Raw genomic sequence first — 21871 nt, 5'->3', positions numbered from 1 at the left:
TTTCGTTAATATCTTTGACATTGATTGTGAAATATTTTATTTTAGGGAATAAGCTCACTTGTCCTGCATGCTCTCAAGAAATTAATAATGAAGAAGTTGTTGATCATTTGTTCCTTATTGAATATATTCAGAACTCTGAGAGCTTGCCAGAAGAAAATAGTTTTCCATGTACTAGTTGTGAAGAAGGAGCTGAAGGCTCAGGATTTTGTCAAGAATGCCAAGAATGGCTATGTGATACTTGTATTAGTGCCCATCATCGGGTACGGGTGACGAAGGATCATACAGTACGTCCTAAGGAAGAGATGGAAGGTGAAAATATCGCTAGCCGAAATCAGAAGTATTTATTCTGCCAAACACATTCTCATGTAAGTTTTGTTTATTGTTATTGAAGTTGAATTGCCAAAATTTTAAAATTCTAATTAACTAGAAGTAATTTTTTTTACTAGATGTATTCTGTTGCATTGGAAGTAATTTTAGCAAAGTTCAGTTGATAAACAAAATCAAAGAATTAAATATATATATATATATATATATATCTTTACAAATAATAAAAATTAATGTGTATGTGGTGGCACTCAGCAAATACAACAGAAATACAAGACACATGCCTTAAGTATAAGTTCTTGCTCTCATCGCAACCATTCGAAAACTTCATACAGAGATTATGATATTGTTTTCACTATATACACAAGAAGTTGAAACAATTTGCATTGTGGCAATTCTAAATTTCTAATAAATGACTTCATACAAATTATTTCCTTACATAAGTGGGAAAAAACAAATTTTCATTTTAATTTATGTGAAAATCAAAATACCATAATTTACAAATATCAAAATTTACAGATTCTCATTACAACTTGCCAGTTGTGAAATATGGAAAATTTTGCTATAAAATTTATTTATTGCATTCTTATCTGCCTTATTAGTTTTACTATTTACATATTCAAGGTTGCCATGGCACTGGAAAACCTGTTAAAATGTAGAGAATTTAAAAATTGGGGAAAAGGCTGGGAAATTTGAACATTTCTCGGGAAAGTACAGGGATTTTTTTTTTTTTTTTTTTTTTGTCCCAGTGTTTTTCCATCAACAACAACAACAAAAAAAAATGCTAATTTCTAAATATTTTAAGAATAAAAGATTGTACCATATCTCCATAAACAGGGCAATACCATTCGCAACTATGTAATCTTGGAAACTCGTTTTTTCTCCACTTGCTACCTTCCCCTCCCCCTATATAGATCAGACTAATTACAATTTAAGAGGCAGTTGTTTTCATTCCATGAAATTCTTCGATTTCCGTTAATGAGCTTACATGAGACTGCTATAATTTTGTGAGAAAACAGAATAAATTTTTCGGTCATGAATAGCAACATTCAATCTGTAGAAGCATTGAATATCATGTTCCTGTGGTACATGTTTAGATACTCACATTTTTAGTTTATTGAATCATATGTTTTTATTTGAGAAAATGTGAGCTTATTCAAAATATATTAGAGAATTTTTTTAAAAAATGAGCTGCACAAAATCCATATTTAATACAGATTGGATTGATAAAAATATGAACTTTTCTAACCCATTCTGCAAACTAACTTTTCAGAATGGGTTAGAAAAGTTCTGCAAAATTTGTTTGTTTTATATTGGGCACTTTATAAGAAGAAAAGTGATATAAGAAAACAGGCACTTATTAGTCATACTATAAGAGGAAAACATACAAAATTATATACCAGTTCAAAAATATCCAAGTCTAAAAATGTAAAATTTGAAAATAAACTAATTTTGAACTTTAAGAACAGTCATTTAAAGCTGAACTTTTTATGAGCATTAAAACTTGTTGCATCACACTCGCCCTTTAATGCATTCAATGATATATCAGAAATATTTTTACATATATTTACTGATAGTGGAATAGCAAAGAAAAAAAATGTACGTTAGGTCATACAAAAATGTTGTAGGCTATTTGTTACAGATTAGCTCCATTTTTTCAACAATCTCTTCAGAAATTTGTTACGAATAACAAATTTGTTTTGATGAAGTGGGAAAACTTCTCCTGGATCTGCCACAAGTGATAATTTAAAAAATTCAGACATCTGAACAATTGGTGCCTTTCTTATACAAAAATCTTTTCATTTTTGTTAAATAGTTAAATGTAACTGTTAAACGTAAGGAACAAAAACAATAGATATTTATTTTTGATAGAGCTTGATTTAAAATTTAAGATTGAAAAAAAATACCGATATTGGAATAGTGATTACTAGTGGAGCTACTGAAGCTGAAAAAAACCGAGGTTTTTGTGAGGTTTATATTTGTAAAGAATACTATAAAAAAATATTTGAATGCTTGGCCAAAAGTTTTGCTGTTTCAAAAGCTACATCTTGCTTTAAATCCAAATTTATTGAAGATTATGTGAAAAATCAAATGGTTGAATTTCTTCAATTTTATTCCAAAGCACAATTTTTTCCAGCATGTTCAGAATGTGCACAATTCCAATTTGAAATTTTCCCATATAAAACTAATAAATTAATACAAAGGACAGCTTGATACATTTAACGAAAAAAATTTGTTTAGATGAATTTTATTCTGATATATTGTTGCCTAAAGAATATCCTAATTTTTGGGAAGTTGTAGAAACAATTCTTGTGTTGTCACATGTCTGTGTGACTGTGGAAAATGGATTTAGTATTAACAAGGAAATGCTTGGTTAAAATCTGAAGGAAGATTCTTAAATTGATTAAAAAACTATGTATTTATAATAATATTTAATAATAAGTTTAACATAAATATTTAATATAAACAGATGTTTTTTATGGTCCGATTCCAGAAGATTTGCTTCAGTATGCTAAATTAGTACTTATGAAATATTATGAAGCTTTAGAAAAAGCAGAAAAATGTTCAGGGGAAAGAAAAAGAAAAGTCCAACAAATGTAAAGCAGCATTGAAAAAAGAAATTGTTACAAAAGAGGGGGGAGGGGAAATTGAGACTGAAAACACTGCAGAAATTGTTGCCCAAATATATGATTTGCAATAATAATTTTTTTTTTTTTTTTTTGCTTCTTTTGTTTAATAATTATTGGACGGTTTGTATCATAATAGCAAAATGCTATTTTATGTTTCATTTACTCTAGCCCTAAATTTTGCATTAAATTATTGCAATTTTTAAATTTGCATTAATTTTTCAGTTAAAGAGCATGAGATATGATCAATTCTCATGCTCTTTAGATTTAGCAAGATTACCAAGAATTTAGCAAGATTCATGAGATCTTGCTAAATTCTTGGCAATAAATAAAGAAAAATTATTTTTTAATATATATAAACTTTCTTCTAATATACTTTTTGAAGTTATGTTAAATTATTGCACCCTTTCCATTCATTGAAACAATGTACTATTGTTACTCGATTGTAACTAATACATGAGTGCTGTACATGCATTTGCTCTTATATTGCATAAAAGCACGTAAAACACATATTTGTTTTATTAGATTTAAGTGGCAATTCTGATATTGTATTTCTAGAGTTCTTTTCAAGGAAGTTTCTTAAAAAGTGAAACTGCATATCAGTATGTTTTGTTCTATTATTTTCTATCAGTGAAGGGGAAAAATTTATTGCATCTTGATTACCACAGTATATTGAAAGTGGCTCTGGAAATTCAACATTTATATTTTCATACTCATTTATTACATTTTGAAATCATCAAATCCAGTTTCATTTGCACCTCAACTAATGCTATATACTTTGCCTCCATAGTAGACAAATACATTTGTATTAAAAAATACTTACAAGAAATTAGAACTTTATTGATCACTTTAAGCATTCTGTCGTCTCTATTAGACTCAAGTTCAGAGTCTGGAAAATAAACTAATTTAAAGTTTTCAACTGGATATCAATTTAATTTTAAATGCTTGTAGTACTTGCAGATCCCAACAACTTTAATAAAATGTTCCAATGTTTAATTTCAGGTAATTCTTGAAAATTGTGATAAAATATTCAAAGCATAGCTTAAATAAAATCTTATTCTGGCTACAATAAAGGATAAACATTTCAAAGAATTTCTGTATGGATATTAAATCATTTCCTTCTATTTGTTACAATTTTTGGGTCTGTCAGATTATGACAAAATAATACCCTTTGAAATAGGAAGTGATGGGTGAGGATACTTAAATTATACCCTTTGAAATAGGAAGTGATGGGTGAGGATACTTAAATTTAAGACAAATTTCTTCAGACTATTAATGCTTACATGCATATATGTAAACATAATTTTTTAAGCAGAATCGTGTCCGAAGACAGAGAAAACACTTTGAAATTTTAACTTCATTTTATTTCATCCCAGGAGACATGATTTATGTAAAAGCTGAAGTGATGAGTATAGATGTATACAAAATGACACAAGAGTGAAATGGGGGAAAGCTTAAAGAAGAGGGAAAATATTTTCCCCAGTGCTTATATACTGCGAGATTTTGATAGGGATTTCTTTACATATGTCGAATCAGGTATAATTTAGAACAATTTGTTTAGGTTATCAATTTTTTGTCCCTTCACTCGAAGCGTGGAAACCGCTGACTTAAGCATTTTTACAGAACTTCCTAGTGCATTAGTTAAAATAAAGAAGTGGAATTGGATAAGAAAATAGGAAAACATTATTGAAGGAATTTAATATGGGCCGAATTAAGATAAAACTTTGGAAATTAATTAGGGTTTAATTTAGATTTTAAAATATCATTATATACTTGCTGACCCGGCGAACGTTGTTCTGCTTTATAAATTATTTCTATTGAATATTTTGGTTGTTAATGAATGCATTGTAAGTGTGTGGGGTTGGGATCTATGACAGAAAGATTAATGGAGCGCTGTAGATGATGATCGGCGATAAAAACAAAAAAACACCAACCATTTATTTTCTGAATACAATGTATTTCATTAACATAACGAACATATACATTGTTTGATCCCTTAAAGGTTAAACGTAAAGTGAAAAAAGTAATATATCTTTTGTCCTTGAGTATAAAAATGAAATAAAGAAAATCAATATTCATTTCGAAGAGCAATTGAGTGTACGATATTTTTTCTCAATACGTCTTTAGTCAACACAAATAAACTCGATAGTTTGCCCGTGCGAGAACATGCCACGTGTGAAAAACATGGTGTGCCAAAATCTAAGCCGCAAACAGACATCGTTTGGCCTTGCGACTTATTGATTGTCACTGCGAATGCGAATCTAATAGGAAATTGAACGCATTTAAATTCGATTGCTGCATCTGTGAGAATCATTGGAATTCGTGGCAGCAAAACATTTTCGGCTTGGAATTTACCATTCAAAATGGTGGCTTCAATAACGTTTTTTTCATCAATTTTTTAATGACCAATCGTGTGTCATTACATAGCCATGGTGGGTTTAAATTCCGAAGTAAAATAACCGAATATCCAACTTTCAGTCGTAGAAGGTGTGGTGGCTTGCCTGGCAAATCCAGTGAGTTCAAAAACTCTGTTGGATAATTTACAGCTTCGTTTAGCATCGCAAATTGTATCGATCGTTTTGTATGATGCCAAGTCACATGGCAAAGACTGCTGTATCTTGAAATCAAGTCACATGTAGCATTATGGATGGCATTTTATGTTTGTATAAAAATTAGATACTTTCTTCCTCAATTTAGTGAACTGCATAATGAGAAAATTTAGTGAACTGCATAATGAGAAATAAGAGATTTGATGAGAAAACAGTTGCTGGTAATCCATCTTACAAAAAAAGAATAATATGCTAATTCTTTAAGCAAGCAAGGTTATCTCATTCAAATTTAAATATACAAGAACAGGACTATTGTAAGCTTAGTAATTTCTACTTTTTATGATTTAAAAACTGATAAATTTTACAAATAAATTGAAAGTACTTGGCAGATTCAAAATTATATTATTAAGTACTGATGGCTCATTTTTGCATAGTAAAAACATTCTTGTTTTAATCTGTCCAAAATTTTTTGATGTTTCTAAATCTATTAGAAGGTGTATAATGTTATTAAATCCTTAAAAACTTTTTTTTATGGTCTTTGTATAAGGGCTTTAAAAATGCCCCCCCCCCTTCCATTCTTCCAAGTGCCTTTTTTCTTCCAGAAGAAATTTTTAAAAAATCCCATACTAGAGCTGCCACATTTAACAATAAACATAGCTCTATAATCAAAACTATTACGATTATACTGGTTTTAATTTTTTCTGTAAAGGTACTAAGAATTGCTTATAAAATACTTTGTTTTTAAGTTGAAATTTAACTACTCATCCTATATATTCTATGAAGGAAAATCTTAATAATTATAACTAGGTTCTTTATCATATTCTAAGTTTATTTTCAAAACTTTTTGACATCTGTAAAAAATTTCCATTTCAGGAACAATTGAAGCTTTATTGTGAAACATGCGATAAATTAACATGTCGGGATTGCCAATTGTCAAACCATAAAGAACATAAGTATCAATTTTTAGCAAAGGCTTGTGAAGAAGGAAAAGGGTATATTGCTGAACTTCTACCAAGATTAAAACAAAAGCAAGAACAAGTTTTGGAATCGAGTAGCAATCTTAATAAAACACATGAAGAAATTATTGAACGAGAAAAAGAGATCGTACAAGAAATGAAAACATTTGCTGTTAAGTAAGTATTATCTGAAATTAAATAAAAATCAATTTCTGGAGTTATTATTGTTATTTTCATATGTAATGAATTTATTTTTTTATTTGAGTAATCTAAAAAAATGAAGGAAAAAATAAATCTGTATTATTATTATTGATATCCTGCAACATAATCAATTCTAAATTAGCTATTAGATATCTGAATTTTTAAAAGTCATTAGTTAAAATTTTAAAACCTTTCTTTTAAGAATTTCATAATAAGAGTAAAGTTGTAATATATTACATAACAAAATAAAGTTATTTGATTTTGATGATTAGTGGTCAGTGTTTTACAAAGAGAAGGTGTGATTGAGAAATATATTTTGGGTAAAATTTGGTATATTGGCAGAATACCTCTAGAGTATTTATTAAAATATTGAAATACAATTGCTAGCAATAAAATAACCTTCAGACTCACAGCTGGGGGGTGGGGGTGGTAACACCGGGAAGAGATGATTATTCATTGGTGTCTGCCCCCCCCCCTCCCACCACCACCAAGAAAAATTTGTTTTATTGGAAAAAATCTTCACTACTTTAAAAGATGAGTGCAGGGAGTTAAATATAAAAGATTTTGATAATTGAATTCTATTTTTAAAATATTAAAAGGGGAGCAAATAAAGTAAGGGAATTTTATCTCAATTAAACAACTGCTAACAGCATTGAAGTCTGCAAAATTTTGGGCATCTAATTCTGTTGTTGCTCATGCAGCCTATAATTTGCACTACATTTGACAAGTAACCAATATGCAGCAAATGAATTAAACGTTGTGTTTATTTCATTTTGCGTCTAACTATAGAGCAGGCATCTTTTGTTTCCATTTGTTATGAAAATTAGGAATTATTAAATCATTTTCATTTCCTCATAAAATATATAATCCCATTTTTCTGTATTTTTTTAAAGCCAAATTTCTAAAATTTTTGAAATGAGAAATGTCCTAAAGGAACTCAATACTGAACTTTGGATAGTGTTTTTATGCTCTGATTATTTCTAAGTGCTACTATTTTATTCTGTTCTAAAAATTGATCTGAAAAAAGAAAACCTTATTAGAAAATGGCATCATTCTATTGTCAATTTTGGGGCAGTTTTGTCAATCTTATAAGGGCAGCCATAATGGCTCCATTATCTATTAGGTTTATAAAGCTACAAATAAAATGTTCTGGATTGCTAAATATAGTGAGTTATTACAGGCAAAAAATTACACAAATTAAAAAAAAAATAATAATAAATAATTTTCTTAAAACATTTTTGCTAAAAACTATGCCTTAATTATAAAATAGAAAACATCCAATACTTAGAAGAGACTCAGGTTTATATTTTCAGAAATGTATGAAAGTTCTTAAAAAATGCTTAACTTTTGCAGCTTTTTCTCACTATGCACTCTAGTGCCATAAGTTTAAAGGCTAATTATTCAGAATTGGCCGGTATTGCATTTTAATATTTTGATGAGTTAATCGCCAAAATGTATACTCCTAATGTACATTATCTCATCTTGAATTGTGTAATCCATAATTTCTCCTTATTGGATTTGTATTCTTTCTGAAGAATGAAGTTAAAACAGGTTTAATAAGTTAATTACATCTCACATCATTAGTGGCTTAGAAATATTTTACATTCTTTATTCATGGTAGCGTAATATTGCAAATATAATAATTTTGCACCATTATAGCTGGCTTCATAACTTTTCTGTATTCCAAAAGCCACAATTTGAATCTTGGATTATTGTAACCAAAGTCACTAGCTTTTTTCCTGTATCTCATTTTTAAAAATTTTATGATATACACGTTTTAAGCTGTACTATTGTAATTTGTAATGCAAAATGAATTTTTCTTTTAGCTTGTTTTAATTTTCTTTCCTCTAGTATTGCAATAGCATTTTAAAATTACTGTCTTTATATTATGAAAAATTTGAAAGATGCTGTATCAGTGTTGTGAAAATAAGTAATAAAAATGTATATATTTTAAGTATTTAACTATAAAAATGAGATCACGTATAATATAATCTACATACTAATCAAGCCTAATAAAGTCTTAAAAACAATTATGGAAAACTAATTAAGTGATTATCAACTAATTTCTTTTATGCACCGATTTTTATGCAGAAAGGGTATAGGACTTTTACCTACAAGATCTGGTCGATAATTTGTAAATTAACCGTAATTCATTGATTGTGTATTGCTATATAAATTAGATCTGGGAGGTAAATTTGTTAAAAGAAAACCTGTTGACCAATTCTTCAGTTTTTAGAGATTGTTTTTATTACAGTATTTGCTTGCAAAATTTTCATATTTCCTCTGTAAATGGATTCATTTATTTATAGAGTATAAACAATTCATATAACTTGAAAGCAAGATTCCATTTAAAGCGTTCATGTTTTTATTCTAGGTTTGTTACGGATATAAACAAAAGAACGAAAGCACTTCTACAAGATTTAAGCAAAGTTTGTACGGAAAAGAAAAACAATCTAAATGCGAGGAATCAAGAATTGTCTTCAGTTGCGGAGAGAATGAAACACTGTCAAAAATTTATACAAGCTGCTTTGACCCTTGGTAGTGAAACTGCTTTGGTTTACAGTAAGAAACCAATAATAGCTCAGGTAAATTGTTTTCCTTAAATATCACTATTTTTGTTATTCTAATTTTTTCAGAGTTTTGTATAGATATAATTTTTACTTCCAAACTTAGCACATATGTATTTTAGTGAGTGGAAATATGAACCTTAGGGTAATTTTTTTGGGGGGAATTTTTAAATAAAATTTTGATTAATTAAAAATTGAGTAAAATGGACATTGACAAAATCCAAGTTACAAATACTATCAATAACAAATATTAAAAAGGAAATCAAGCACTAACAATCTGTAGAGAATGAAATTTCAAATTAAAAATTCACTTGTTTCACTGAAAAATTTATCTTCGGTCATGATTTCATTTCAGAAAACCATTACCTGCAAGTTCAGAGCAAGCATATCCTCTTTATAATTATATTTCTCGAAGTGTGAGGAAAATGAATCTTCTGAACCACTTTTATTAATATCACTTCACTAACAGGGTAAAAAAGGCAACAAGGTAACAGGGTCTCTTAACCATGGCTTACAAAATGAAACTTCATATAATCTAACCATATTACCTGAGACTTTAACAAAACACTCCAAGAAATCTTTCACCTTCTTACCCTGCAGTAATAGCTGAATACATTTTCCCATATTCACTTAACAAAAAAGCAAAGCAGTATATAAAATTGCTGGAGTCCTTTGAATCTCATTTGCACTTTTAAAGAGCCATTTATTTACATTGGTAAATGTATCAAATCCAAAAGAGCATAACAGAAACTAATGCCCCTTCATGAAGCTCAAATATCATGGGATTCAATTGGTAAAAAATTCCTTGCAGCGTCGCACCATATAGTAGTATTTAAATAAGTCATTCTACTTTTAATTTGTGTAAATGCAAAATTGGGCCCTGGTTATTACTTTGAGCTCTTTGCATAGACATGATGCTGAATTGCTAAGAATAGATTAGACGTTACATATACAGGACTCTAAAGGGGATAATCTGCAAGATTGTATCTCTGGTTAAGATGATAGGTGGATTGCAATGTTAGCAGCTGGAGAAAGAACATGGCTAGAACTGCTGAAACGTTTATAGAACTACATTCTATATTACAGCAGAAAGCTTTGGAGATTTGCTCGAGAGGGGAAAATAATAGACTCAACCGAGCAACAATCTTCCAGTAACTAAATAAGGAAAATGTTGAAAGCATTGGAAATTATTGTATTATACATTGAGAAGTATCACCTAAAAAAGCATTGTGCTAGTGTCATTAAATGAATTTAATGATAATGCTATATCTGATTTTTGCTAAATTTGGAATGGAATGCATTTTTCTAATTTTACTTTGATTTTCATTAAGAAAAGAATTTCATTTAATGTTTGTTTAGCATTACAAGTAAGATTTAGGAATGAATTATGCTTCAGAACTAAGATTCCATTGTAATTGGATGAATTATTGGAAGTGATGAAAATATTGGCAGAAAATTAGGAAAATGCATAGTATAATAAACAGAACAATGTAAGATTTCTAAAATAGTATGGGTTATAAATAAATATCAAAATTTGTTTACAAATCTTTTTCTGAGAAATCCATTAAAACCAAGTTACTCAAAACATTTAATTGTAATCTTTTTCAATGGCATCTAGCAAATGATATTAAAATGTCCACTATTAATTAATATATTATATATTTTTATAGTTGATAATGTCATTTTGCAAATAAAACATTGAGTAGTTGTTTTTAATACTATAATATTTTCAGAACTTGTAACTGTTTTAATATCTTGAAAATGTGCATTAAAAGTATTACTAAAATTCTTTTAGTGTTAATAATTATATAAACAACATTATTTTTGTTTTAACCCCTTAAAGCAGTGCAACTTACGTTTTTGGATTTTCATGTTAATTTGAAAATTTTATTCATAATTATTTATATATTTTCTCTAGGAATGAAATATTTTATATTTAAGATTTGTTTAGATACAATTGTAAGAATTAGTTATTATTTATCAGACCCTAAATCTTTTTAGATAAAAATAATTAGATGTTTAAATGTTAAATAATTTCATATATTATTTATGTATGAAATACTGCTATATTCTGTTTAGTTATAGAAGTAGTAAATGCAAGAGTTAAGATTAATTTATTATTATGCAATTTTTATTTTTATAGTTGAGAAATATTTTAAGGAGTCGTTGTGATCCTCCTGCCGCCAAACAAAAGGATGTTGTGGACATAGTCTTTAGTTATGAAACCAATTTCTTAAGTCAATATATCAGTAGCCTTGGGCAGATTTTGGTTGACCAACAGCCTATTCCAGGTGCAACTGCAAATCAAAATGCAATGTTACCAATGCCACGTACAGCTCAAAGCCCAGTTGTAAGTGAAATTTTTGTTTAAGATAAAAGTGTTTAAAATTGTAATTTAATAATTTATAATAATAACATTTAACTGAAATTAAATGCATTGAAATCATTATGTCTTATATTAAAAAAAAGGGCAATTTTTTTAAATTTAAAAATTATGGCGAGCTTCTGAATTTTAATATCATTTTATGATTCAAAGTTTTAAAAATAATTTTAATGATAGAGTGTGCTAAAATTTATAATATGGTTTTAAAATATATATCTTCTGCTTAACAAATTGAGTTGTCAATTTAAGCAGTTTGAATTAACATAGAGCTGGGCAAAACCTAATCATAAAAGTCTAAGCAAAGTATTTTGACGATTTCAATTTAACACCAAAAATGATTGGTTTCTGATACTTATTTATTTTAGGATAGATTGAAAGCTCAAAAATGGCAATAGGAAAGATTTTATATTTAAATGCTGTTTAAAAAATCCTTCTCATTGTAGCAAGAAAAAGAACAAATACAGATACTGAAAATTTTTTTTTAATTTTAACTTCAGACTTTATTTTAGTTTGAAAGCTATTGTATTAATATAAAAGGCAAAAATTATTCTTTTACCATCATAATTTATTCACATGGCTACAAACTCGGGAATGAAATCAAAAAGTTGTTATATATATTTTTTAGCATATATTTTTTTATTCATGTCATTCTGATTGAAATTTATCTAAGCTGTCTGAACTTTGGAGTTGAAATAGAAAATAACTTTCTCTGTTGCTATTTGAGAAAGACTGCAGCAAATTTTTTTTTCACCACATATTGAGATTATTTACTTGAATACTGGTCTTATTCCAAATTATATCATTGCATTAGATTTTCTACACGTTCAATTTTTGTTTTTTCATATGCAAAAAATAAGTATTGTAACTGTCAAAAAAATTCAAATTTGTGATCTTGACAAATCTTCACATTACAGGCATCCGTGATTCTATAAAATGCATTTTTTGAATTACATCTATCTGTGAACACAATTACTCAAATGTGCTATGAGTTAGACTGTTAAAATTTGGTATGTGGTCTTTACACCAGATTCCTCCCCCCTCCCAATTTTGAGTGAAATCCATTCTCAGGAAATCTGATTGTTTTCTTTGTCATACAGGTACAGCGGTGATATTAAATGAACACAATCATGTCGAAATATGAAAAGCTATATAGTAAAATTTTGGTAAACAGATTTTGTATTTAAAGTGTTTCATGGATCCTTCAAATTTATTTTCTCATGAATGTAAATATAATAACTTAAAAATGCAATGACTAAGAGAAATTGAAATCTGATGTTATTTAGCAAATTTTGGCTTCAATTGTTTGGAGAAAATGCATTTTAAATACATATTCAGTTAATATTAACTGTTTGCCAATGATTAATTGTCAAATGGGGGAAAATTTCACCTAGAATTGTGTACAATTAGTTCTTTTATAACTAATTTTCATCAATGAGATACAGTTAATATCTCATTAACTTTTCTTTAACTATACTATAACTTTTCTTTATTGTATTATTCAGACCATGTGTAGGGCTTGGAATATGTGGGGGGAATGACAACATTTTTAGATTAAAAATTGAAAGATTTTTTTTTTTTTTTTTTCAATATGTATTTTGAAGAATTTCCAGAATTTTACTTCACAAAATTTCTTAATTATTCACTTATTAAATATTGAAAGTTTTGGAAACATAACATTTAATTATATAATATTTTTTATTATTTTAGAAATATACTTAAATTCAAGTAATATTTTTATTACAAAAATCACCAAAAAAAAAAAATCTATGAAAAATACTGCATCTGTCATATTATTCTTTTTAGAACTAAAAGATGAGTCTGCATTGATCTAATGATTTTACATTTATTTGGCATAAAAATTATAACATTGTAAAATGCTTTCAGTGCAATCAATGAAAGAAAATATCAGAATAAAAAATTTAAATTATTACTTGATTGCTATTAGATTTAAAAGAAAAATGGAAAGAAAAAAAATTGAAATTTTTATGAGGAAAACGGCAGGAAATTTTTTTTTTAAATTACAAGGCAATTTACTCAAAATTAAGTTTCTCAACTTTGCCAGTGAATTTATTACTCAGAATACCAAGGTGTAAATTAGCACTAAGGGAGTCCAAATAGCACTATTTATTCTGAATATTCTCAGTATTAAAGCGAGGATTATTGGGAAACTATTTTAATGTTAAAGAAAGTTTGAGTAAATAAAGTGAGTAAAATCTTAAGAAAGATTATTAAATAAAACTGTAATTATTGATAAAATTAAAAATAAGCAGCAACAAACTTTTATTAGAATTATTAAAATTTGAAAATATTTTCTTATCCAAAATATGAAGGCTGAAATAAAGTAGTAAATGAGGCTCTAATAAATATAATTAAAGTTTGATTGCATTTTTTTTATATATTTTACTTTAATGAGTTTTTACAAATTGTCGTTATTTTAAACATTATGGATTGATTTCTTTTTTATATAACTTTTACTGCATCATAGTTTTTAAATTTTTTTCACTTCTTGATTTTTTATTTTGATAAAAAATTCTATATTGTAGTCCAGTATATTTTATAGCTATTAAAGAATCTTTTAAAAAAATTATTTCACAAATTTTCTACCAGATAGTACATCTGGTAAGAACATTAGGTATTTTTTTGATAAAGAAACTTTGATAAAATAATTTATTGTTGTCAGGAATAGGCACCTGTGAGTTTTTTAATTTAAACATTAATAGAAATAAATATAAAAAACACTGTCTATGAACATTAATCATTAATAGAAATAATTAATAAAACTGTCTATAAAATTTCATTACTCTATCAATAAAAGTAAATAAAAAATTCTTATATAAATTGCTGTGTGCAGTATTATTTTTATTACTTTGTTTTAAATTTAGTATAATTCTCATGCATATTTTATTTTTAAGATTTTCATAATTCTTCATTCTGATTCAGAGATTACATTGAAAAACAACCATTTTAAAATTTTAATATTTTTATGCAAAAAAAAAAAAAAAAAAAAAAAAAAAACTGTAAAATCATTAGATCAATTCAGATTTATTCTTTAGTTTTAAACAGCATAATATATCAGATGCAGGTTAAGAACTAAAGAATTCCGTTTTTTTTTAATGTCAATAAATTTCAATAAAAAATAAGACTATGCAATTAAAAGGTTTAGACAACCCAATTAATTCTTAACTCTAATTAGCTTTCAAAAATTCTATTGTTTGATTTCTTTTGATTGTTAGAATGTTATTTCAGTGTCTTTTTTAAATGCAGTGGTTATAAAAATAAAGTGTAAAGATATCAATTCACATATGTAAGTATTAATTTTTTATTATGGCTGTAAAGAAGTTAGTAATTTTGTCATTAAAAAGGATTTGCTGAATGTTGTAAGTTTTATTTTAATCTATAATGGGATATTTTTTAAATGAAAGGCTGTTTCTATTTCTTTGATTTTTCCACCAGTTATAAATTAAACATTTTATTTTAGCTTAATAATTCTGCACCAGTTCCACGACAGCCACCTTCTGTTATGCAAGTTAATCAACAGCAACGTATGATGCAACAAATGAATCAACGTCCTGTGCCACAAATGAATCAACAAGCAATGGCTCCTTATGGTCAACCTCAAGTTACTTCTTCCACAGACTTAAATCGCAGTCATCAAATGAGGCAGATTAACAAACAGTTGCAATACAATCGTAATCATATGCAACGGGCTAATGTGCAGCAAAATCCGCAAGCTGGTTTTGGCATACAAGGAAGCGGTACTATTAATCCTAATCAAATGTTACAGCAGTCTGTTGCTCAACAAATGAGACAACATCCTCAGGTACAGCAACGACAGCAACCACAACAACATCAGCAAATACAGCATCAACAAATGCAGCAGCAGCGGCAACAACAGCAACAACAACAACATCAGCAGCAGCAGCAGCAACAGATACAGCAATCAAATTTTAACAATACTGCACAACTGCCTATTCCTTTGAGACAAAATAAAAGTATATCTGTTACTGCTGTACCGAGTCCTTCCGGCCCTTCTCCAAATAAACAAAGGTACAGTTTTTAAGTACTTATATGCGATTTGTTTAGTTATTATTTTGTTATTTATTAATCTCATTATAAAATTACATGCCAACTTCTGTGTTCAGAATATTTGTGGTAAAATTTTGATCTGCATATAAATAATGCTTTACTGTGTAGTAATATTGTATTGTGTGTGGTGGGTGTGAGAATAAGAACACCTACATTAAGCATCTGTATTGGAATTACTTTAAATATGTCAGTTTTTCAATAGTTATACATTTTACTTTAAAGAAGAGAAATTTTTAAATTAAAAATTGTTCCTATTGTTTTTTTTCTAAGAGAACCTTTTGGATTTATTTGTGCCATTACTATCAAAATCATTTTAGCAGTCTCATAAAATATGAATCTTTATTTTAAGTCATACAATGCTTATTATTTTTAAGAGAAGGCACACAGATATGAAATTATATTATTTTCATTCACTTATACTGAATTCAAATTATGACTTTGAAAAAATTAAAGTTTGTCATTCTTTTTATCATATTTTTGATCAACTAGAACTATAAATCACCATTCTTTAAGTAATGAGCAGCTTTTAAAAATATTTTAATTGCCATAAATGAATATATGTATTTGCAGGGTGAGTAGCATTATGAAAAGTACTTATGTTCGAAAATCATTTTTGAACCTCTTAAAAATGTTTAGTTTTGAAAAAGAAAAAAAAGGTCTTGAGCAGAATAAGCACTTTTGGAAAAATTGCAAATAAAGCATGATCTTGCTTTATTTTTGCTGCATATGATAAATCAAAATTTTAGACAAAAAAAATTTTTTTTAAAGGGAAAACTACTGAAGGGAAGAATTCAACGTATTTAGGTATATCAAGACATGCTAAAATAACTCTTTATAATCTTTTTCACATCCTCTCTTTTTTTAACAATGTACACTGCTATGTATTGAAGTGCTATAATGGCTGTTTTGAAGGAGTAATGAGAAATACAGCCTTTGTCAGACTTGAAAAAACATTTGATTTTTTTTTTTTTGTTGTTGTTTTAGGTGATGCAGAATTTATTTTAATTATGTATTGTAAGTGTATATGTCCTTGATGAGTTATTATATGCATATTGGTCCCAGTTGACAGAAAATAAGAATAAAGCAAGATTTCTTTGGTGCACAAAAGCCATGTATATAAATATCAAACGTGGAAGAATCTGCTTTAAAAAAAAGCACATGAAAAGCATATATGACCAGAGTGGCCAGCCGAACGGGAATCTTCATTAAATTCTGGGAGATCTGGAAAATTCAGGGAAATTTATTTTAAAACTGGAAATTTTTTTAATTGTTGAGTAGCATTATGAATCATTGTCAGCTGATGAAAATCAATCATTTACTGATAGTCTAAAAAAGAGAGATTAATGACCATATCTAATTTATTACATTACTGACTACCTTTGGCTACCAGCTGGTTTGCTATTATTAATGCTCGCTAAAATGTTCAATTAATATTTGATGTAACTTGGTCTCATAATAGGTTTTTCAGCAAAATATTTATAAGCTTCAAATTTTGATAGTCATATAATTCAATTATACTATTATGTAGGCCTTAAGCTGTTTCGTTTATTGTACTACACATCTCCTTAACTTTCTATCAGTGCCTGTAAAATTCAATTTTTAATTAAAGTGTAAATGATGAAATGCAATTAATATAAAGACGTCTTTTACTAAATCCAAGTATGTTTAAAAAAATATATATATGAGAAAGCAGAATCATTCAGACAAATTAGCTGTTTGGCTTCAATTAGAGTAGATATCTTGTACATATTAAACCATATTTGCCTTAATAAAACTGTTTAATTGAATTAGTAATATAGAAAATGTGAAAGATCCTTTCACATTTTCCTTGCATTTAATTTCCAAAAAATCTCATGTTTCATATTTATTTAATTTCATGCAGACACATGTTGAAAATTATGCTTTTATATGTTTAATTTGCAATGATAGTTAACTTGCCCTTTAATTTCAGCTTTTATCAATATTTTGGCAACACATTGATAAAAGTTAATTTTTTCTTATTGATATGCGATGTGCTTGAGCAGTTTAAATTTTATTTTCATTTTGTGTGAAATAAATTATTGAAAAATATGATTAAATTATGTTTTAAAAATTTATTAAAAATAGAAGTTTAATTTGTTGGTTAAAACATTAGTATCATTGAAAAGATTATATTTTGAATTTCAATATGATGTGAAAAGCAATTTTGTGCTGTAATATTTTCGGAAGTTATAATGGAAAAACTTGGAAATTTCGCTTAATTTTTAGTTAATTAAAATTCTAATTAAAAATTTAAAATAATTGCATAGAAGTGCACATTCCTGACCTCTAAGGTATACATATGTGTAATTCTCTACAAATAATTACTCATTTCTTTCTGGTGAACACCATTTTATTTTCGGACACATTTTTTGTGCCACTTCATGTAGACTATTACAGATTAGGACACCTTTCACAATTGGTGCCACGTCCAGTTCACAGAATCGTTCTTATACACTCTCTACGTTCTGATACAAAAAAGAATTAACAGAACTTTGTACTCAACAGATACGCCATCTATCGGCGTGAAGCTGTAACATACTCCCCACCTTGAAACCCCAAGGTTTCAAGAGATTACAATGCTCAATAACATACACAATATTACAACTTTTACACAAATCTAATAAAAAACACACAAGAAACATAATAATCAATATCTTTAAGAAATAACAAATCAAAACTTACAAATTTCAACATCAAATATTACAAATTAATTATGTTCCATAGGCAATACACAAATTTTAGAAATGGCTCTTTTACAAGTACAGGGGTGTTTGTGCTCCGGGGAAACCCCGGAATTCCGGGGATTTTGAACTTGGATACCCGGAAATTCCGGGGATCGTCGTTCAAAAGGAAGTAGGAATAATAATGAATTATTTATTTTGATCTGGGTAGTTTTGTTTGCTTTGAAAGCAGAAAACGCAAGGTCAGTGTGTGGGGTGAAAACTTTTCCTTTCTTTCTCCAAAGGCAGTGATAATGCGTGAAAAGGGGGAAAAAACTTCTTTTTTGTTCTTTCCTTATTGCGAGTTATGACTCATTCCCCCGGTTCTCGGACATTCTCTTCTGGATTCTTTTCGGCAAGTAGGCGCGGCAGAAAAAAAAGGGAGAGACTTCGTTCGACCAGATGTGCGATCACGTGACCTGGGTTCAAAGGTCTTAATTTTGCAAAAAAAGTAATTCATTGAACTTTTATAATTAGGTCATTCAATACTTCATAATCGTAATTTTTCATTTCTCCCCCCCCCCCCTTCTCGAAACTCCAAAATGTCGGTAGTAAGTCCGTAAAAGTTTCCGGGGATTTTTTGGGGTCCCACAAACACCCCTGCAAGTACTAGACTGTGTTTTAATCTTAACAACACGAATTTTCTTATCACCATAATAAATTTTAATTATCCTACCCATAGCCCATTTATAACAAGGCAAATTATCTTCAATTAATAACACTAAATCTCCTAATTTTACATTATTTTTGTCAAACATCCATTTAAATCTCTGTTGTAATTGACTTAAATAATTACGATGCCAAATTTTCCACATATATTGCACAAGTCTAGTTACCTTTTGCCATTTCTTGAGATGACTTTCTTTTAAAATTGTCAAATCAGAAACAGTTACTATATAAACAGCTTTAAAACAAAAACATACAAAATTATAAATATAAATTTTTTGTAAAGCACCTTTACGCTGAGCCTTATTCTTAATATGAAACGGCCCACAGAAATCGGCACCAGCACAATTAAAAGCAAAATCTGGAGACACTCTTTCCTTGGGCAAATTGCCCATGATTTGAGAAGGTGCAATTGGTTGGGCTTTGAAACAAATGATGCATTGATGTACGATTTTTCTGGAGCTATTACGTCCATTTAGAGGCCAAAATTTTTCTCTAACAAGATATAGCAAGGAAGAAGCACCAACATGTAAATAATTATTATGAAAATGTTCTATTATAATTAGAGTTAATCTATGGCCTTTTGACAAAATTATTTGATGCTTGTTATTAAAATTAAAATTACTATTACCCAACCGTCCTCCTACTCTTAACAATCCTTTAGAATCCAAGAAAGGATTCAAAGTTTTTAATTTACTACCAGGGGGCACACAGTGGTGTTTTTGGAGACTACTGACGTCTTTAGAAAACTCTTGTATTTGGACATTTTTAATTAAAAATGTCTCTGTATAGTTCAATTCCTCAGCATTCAGTGGACCTGTTGTCTTCACTGCTTCTTTTAGGTTCTTGACAAACCTGAAAACATAACTCAAAATTTTACTATAATTATTACTTATATCTAATATACACTGTAAAAAACTAGGATTATTACAAATGGAAAGATTAATCACAGAATCATTATTCAGTTCAGAGTTCTTTTCACCTCAAGAAGGTATTCACCATCTGCGACACCAGGATCGTCATTGAAGTTTGGCCAGCTACTAGATGAAAGAAAAGACGGTCCATTCCACCAAATGTCCAACTGTTGGATCTTTGAAGGGAAAACTCCTCGTGATATCAAGTCCGGAGGATTCTCAGCAGTATTTACATAATGCCATTGGAAGCTCTTAGTATACTCTTGAATCCTAGTGACTCGATTAGCAACAAAAGTTTTCAACGATGTAGGTGGAGTTTTGATCCAAGCAAGCACCACAGTGGAGTCCGAGTACAAATGTTGTCCATGAATGTCTAGTTGCAAGGATTGCAGAACCTTAACAGTAAGCTTGGAAAGCAGATCCGCTGCACACAGCTCCAAACGTGGGATACTAATTTCTTTGATGGGAGCCACTCGAGATTTGCTGCATAAGAGTGACACCTTTATCTCACCAGACCTTGACAAAGACCTGGTGTAGACGGCACAACCGTACGCATTTTTCGAAGCATCTCCGAAGCCTATCAGGTCTACTTTCAGAACATAACACATGACGATCTATGGTTAAATTTTTCAATTGACTCAGTTCAGAACTAAATTTTTCCCACTCTCTATTTAAGTGTATGGGAACTTCATCGTCCCAATCAATTCTCAAAATCCACAACTTCTGCAAGAACATCTTCGCTGTGATTATCAAAGGTCCTAAGAGGCCTAAAGGATCAAACAATCTGGATATGTCCGATAGCATTGTTCTTTTTGTTGCAGGTCACACAATTTTTTGAACACTAAAACTAAATGTATCCTTTTCAGGATTGAATTGTAATCCCAAAGTTTTTAAAGTTGCTGAGTTGGGGTTATCGAAATTGTATTCTCGGTCCGACGTTGGTACATTTTGTAACAAAACAGGATTATTTGAGCTCCATTTGTGAAGCTCCATACCAGCTGATTTTAACAAATGTATTAACTGGTCTTGTAGTTCAATGGCAGAAGATAAATCCTCGGTACCACTGAGTATATCGTCGACGTAAAAATCTTTGCCAGCAGCAGTGGCTAAAGGATAGTTGTTCCGCTCAATCACAGCATATTTGTTTTAGTACTCTGGTCGCCAAGTAAGGGGCGCATTTGGTTCCGTAGGTAACAGTGAGCAACTTAAATACACGTAATTTCTCATCCTCTAAATCCTTCCATAAAATACATTGTAAATCACACTGATCTGGATGTATCCAAATTTGACGATACATCTTTTTTATATCAGCGGTGAAAACTATAGAATGTTTTCGAAACCTCAACAAAATAGCAAACATATCATCTTGGACAACAAATCCTGAATATAAATTATCATTAAGCGATTGTCCAGATGACGTTGCCTCTGATGCGTTAAAAACAACGCATAATTTTGTAGTACTACTTTCTGGCCTAAAAACGCCATGATGAGGCATAATGTAACTTGGAGTTTCGCAAGTTGCCTGCATATGCCCCAAATTCTCATACTCAGTTAAAAATTCGCTGTATAGTTGCCTATACTCTGGTTCTCTCTTCAAACGTTGCCAAAATGAATTAAATCTTTTAGTAGCAATGTGTTTTGATTCGCCTAAACATGGGTGTCTATTTTAAACGGCATTTTAACAATATAGCTTCCATCGTCATTTCTGAAATGATCTTCACATATTAAACTCTCATCATTTTGTAATTTATCCCCCTCAACATCTTCAATTTCCCAAAATTTCCTTAAATTTGCATCCAAATCTTCTATTACCAACCCACAATGAACAGTAGTTTCGTTTTCTATTGGAACACTTCC

The 21871-nt window shown here is 29.1% G+C and overlaps 1 protein-coding gene across 6 annotated transcripts in view; it reads left to right on the top strand.

The window, feature by feature from the left end:
- LOC129960229 (E3 ubiquitin-protein ligase TRIM33-like) overlaps positions 1 to 21871 on the top strand; it is an 82787-nt gene that overhangs the window by 30101 nt on the left and 30815 nt on the right. For all 6 annotated transcript variants that reach the window (XM_056073776.1, XM_056073697.1, XM_056073614.1 and 3 more), the window contains 5 exons: positions 46 to 365; positions 6374 to 6633; positions 9032 to 9242; positions 11368 to 11574; positions 15086 to 15654. In XM_056073776.1, the coding sequence (XP_055929751.1) occupies positions 46 to 365; positions 6374 to 6633; positions 9032 to 9242; positions 11368 to 11574; positions 15086 to 15654 (1567 nt within the window). The remainder of the gene's footprint in view (positions 1 to 45; positions 366 to 6373; positions 6634 to 9031; positions 9243 to 11367; positions 11575 to 15085; positions 15655 to 21871) is intronic.

The sequence above is a fragment of the Argiope bruennichi genome, chromosome 1 (genome assembly GCF_947563725.1).
Source record: "Argiope bruennichi chromosome 1, qqArgBrue1.1, whole genome shotgun sequence".
NCBI classification, from domain to species: domain Eukaryota; kingdom Metazoa; phylum Arthropoda; class Arachnida; order Araneae; family Araneidae; genus Argiope; species Argiope bruennichi.
The sequence above is the reverse complement of the archived record's forward strand: the minus strand, read 5'-3'. Positions and strand labels throughout refer to the sequence as shown.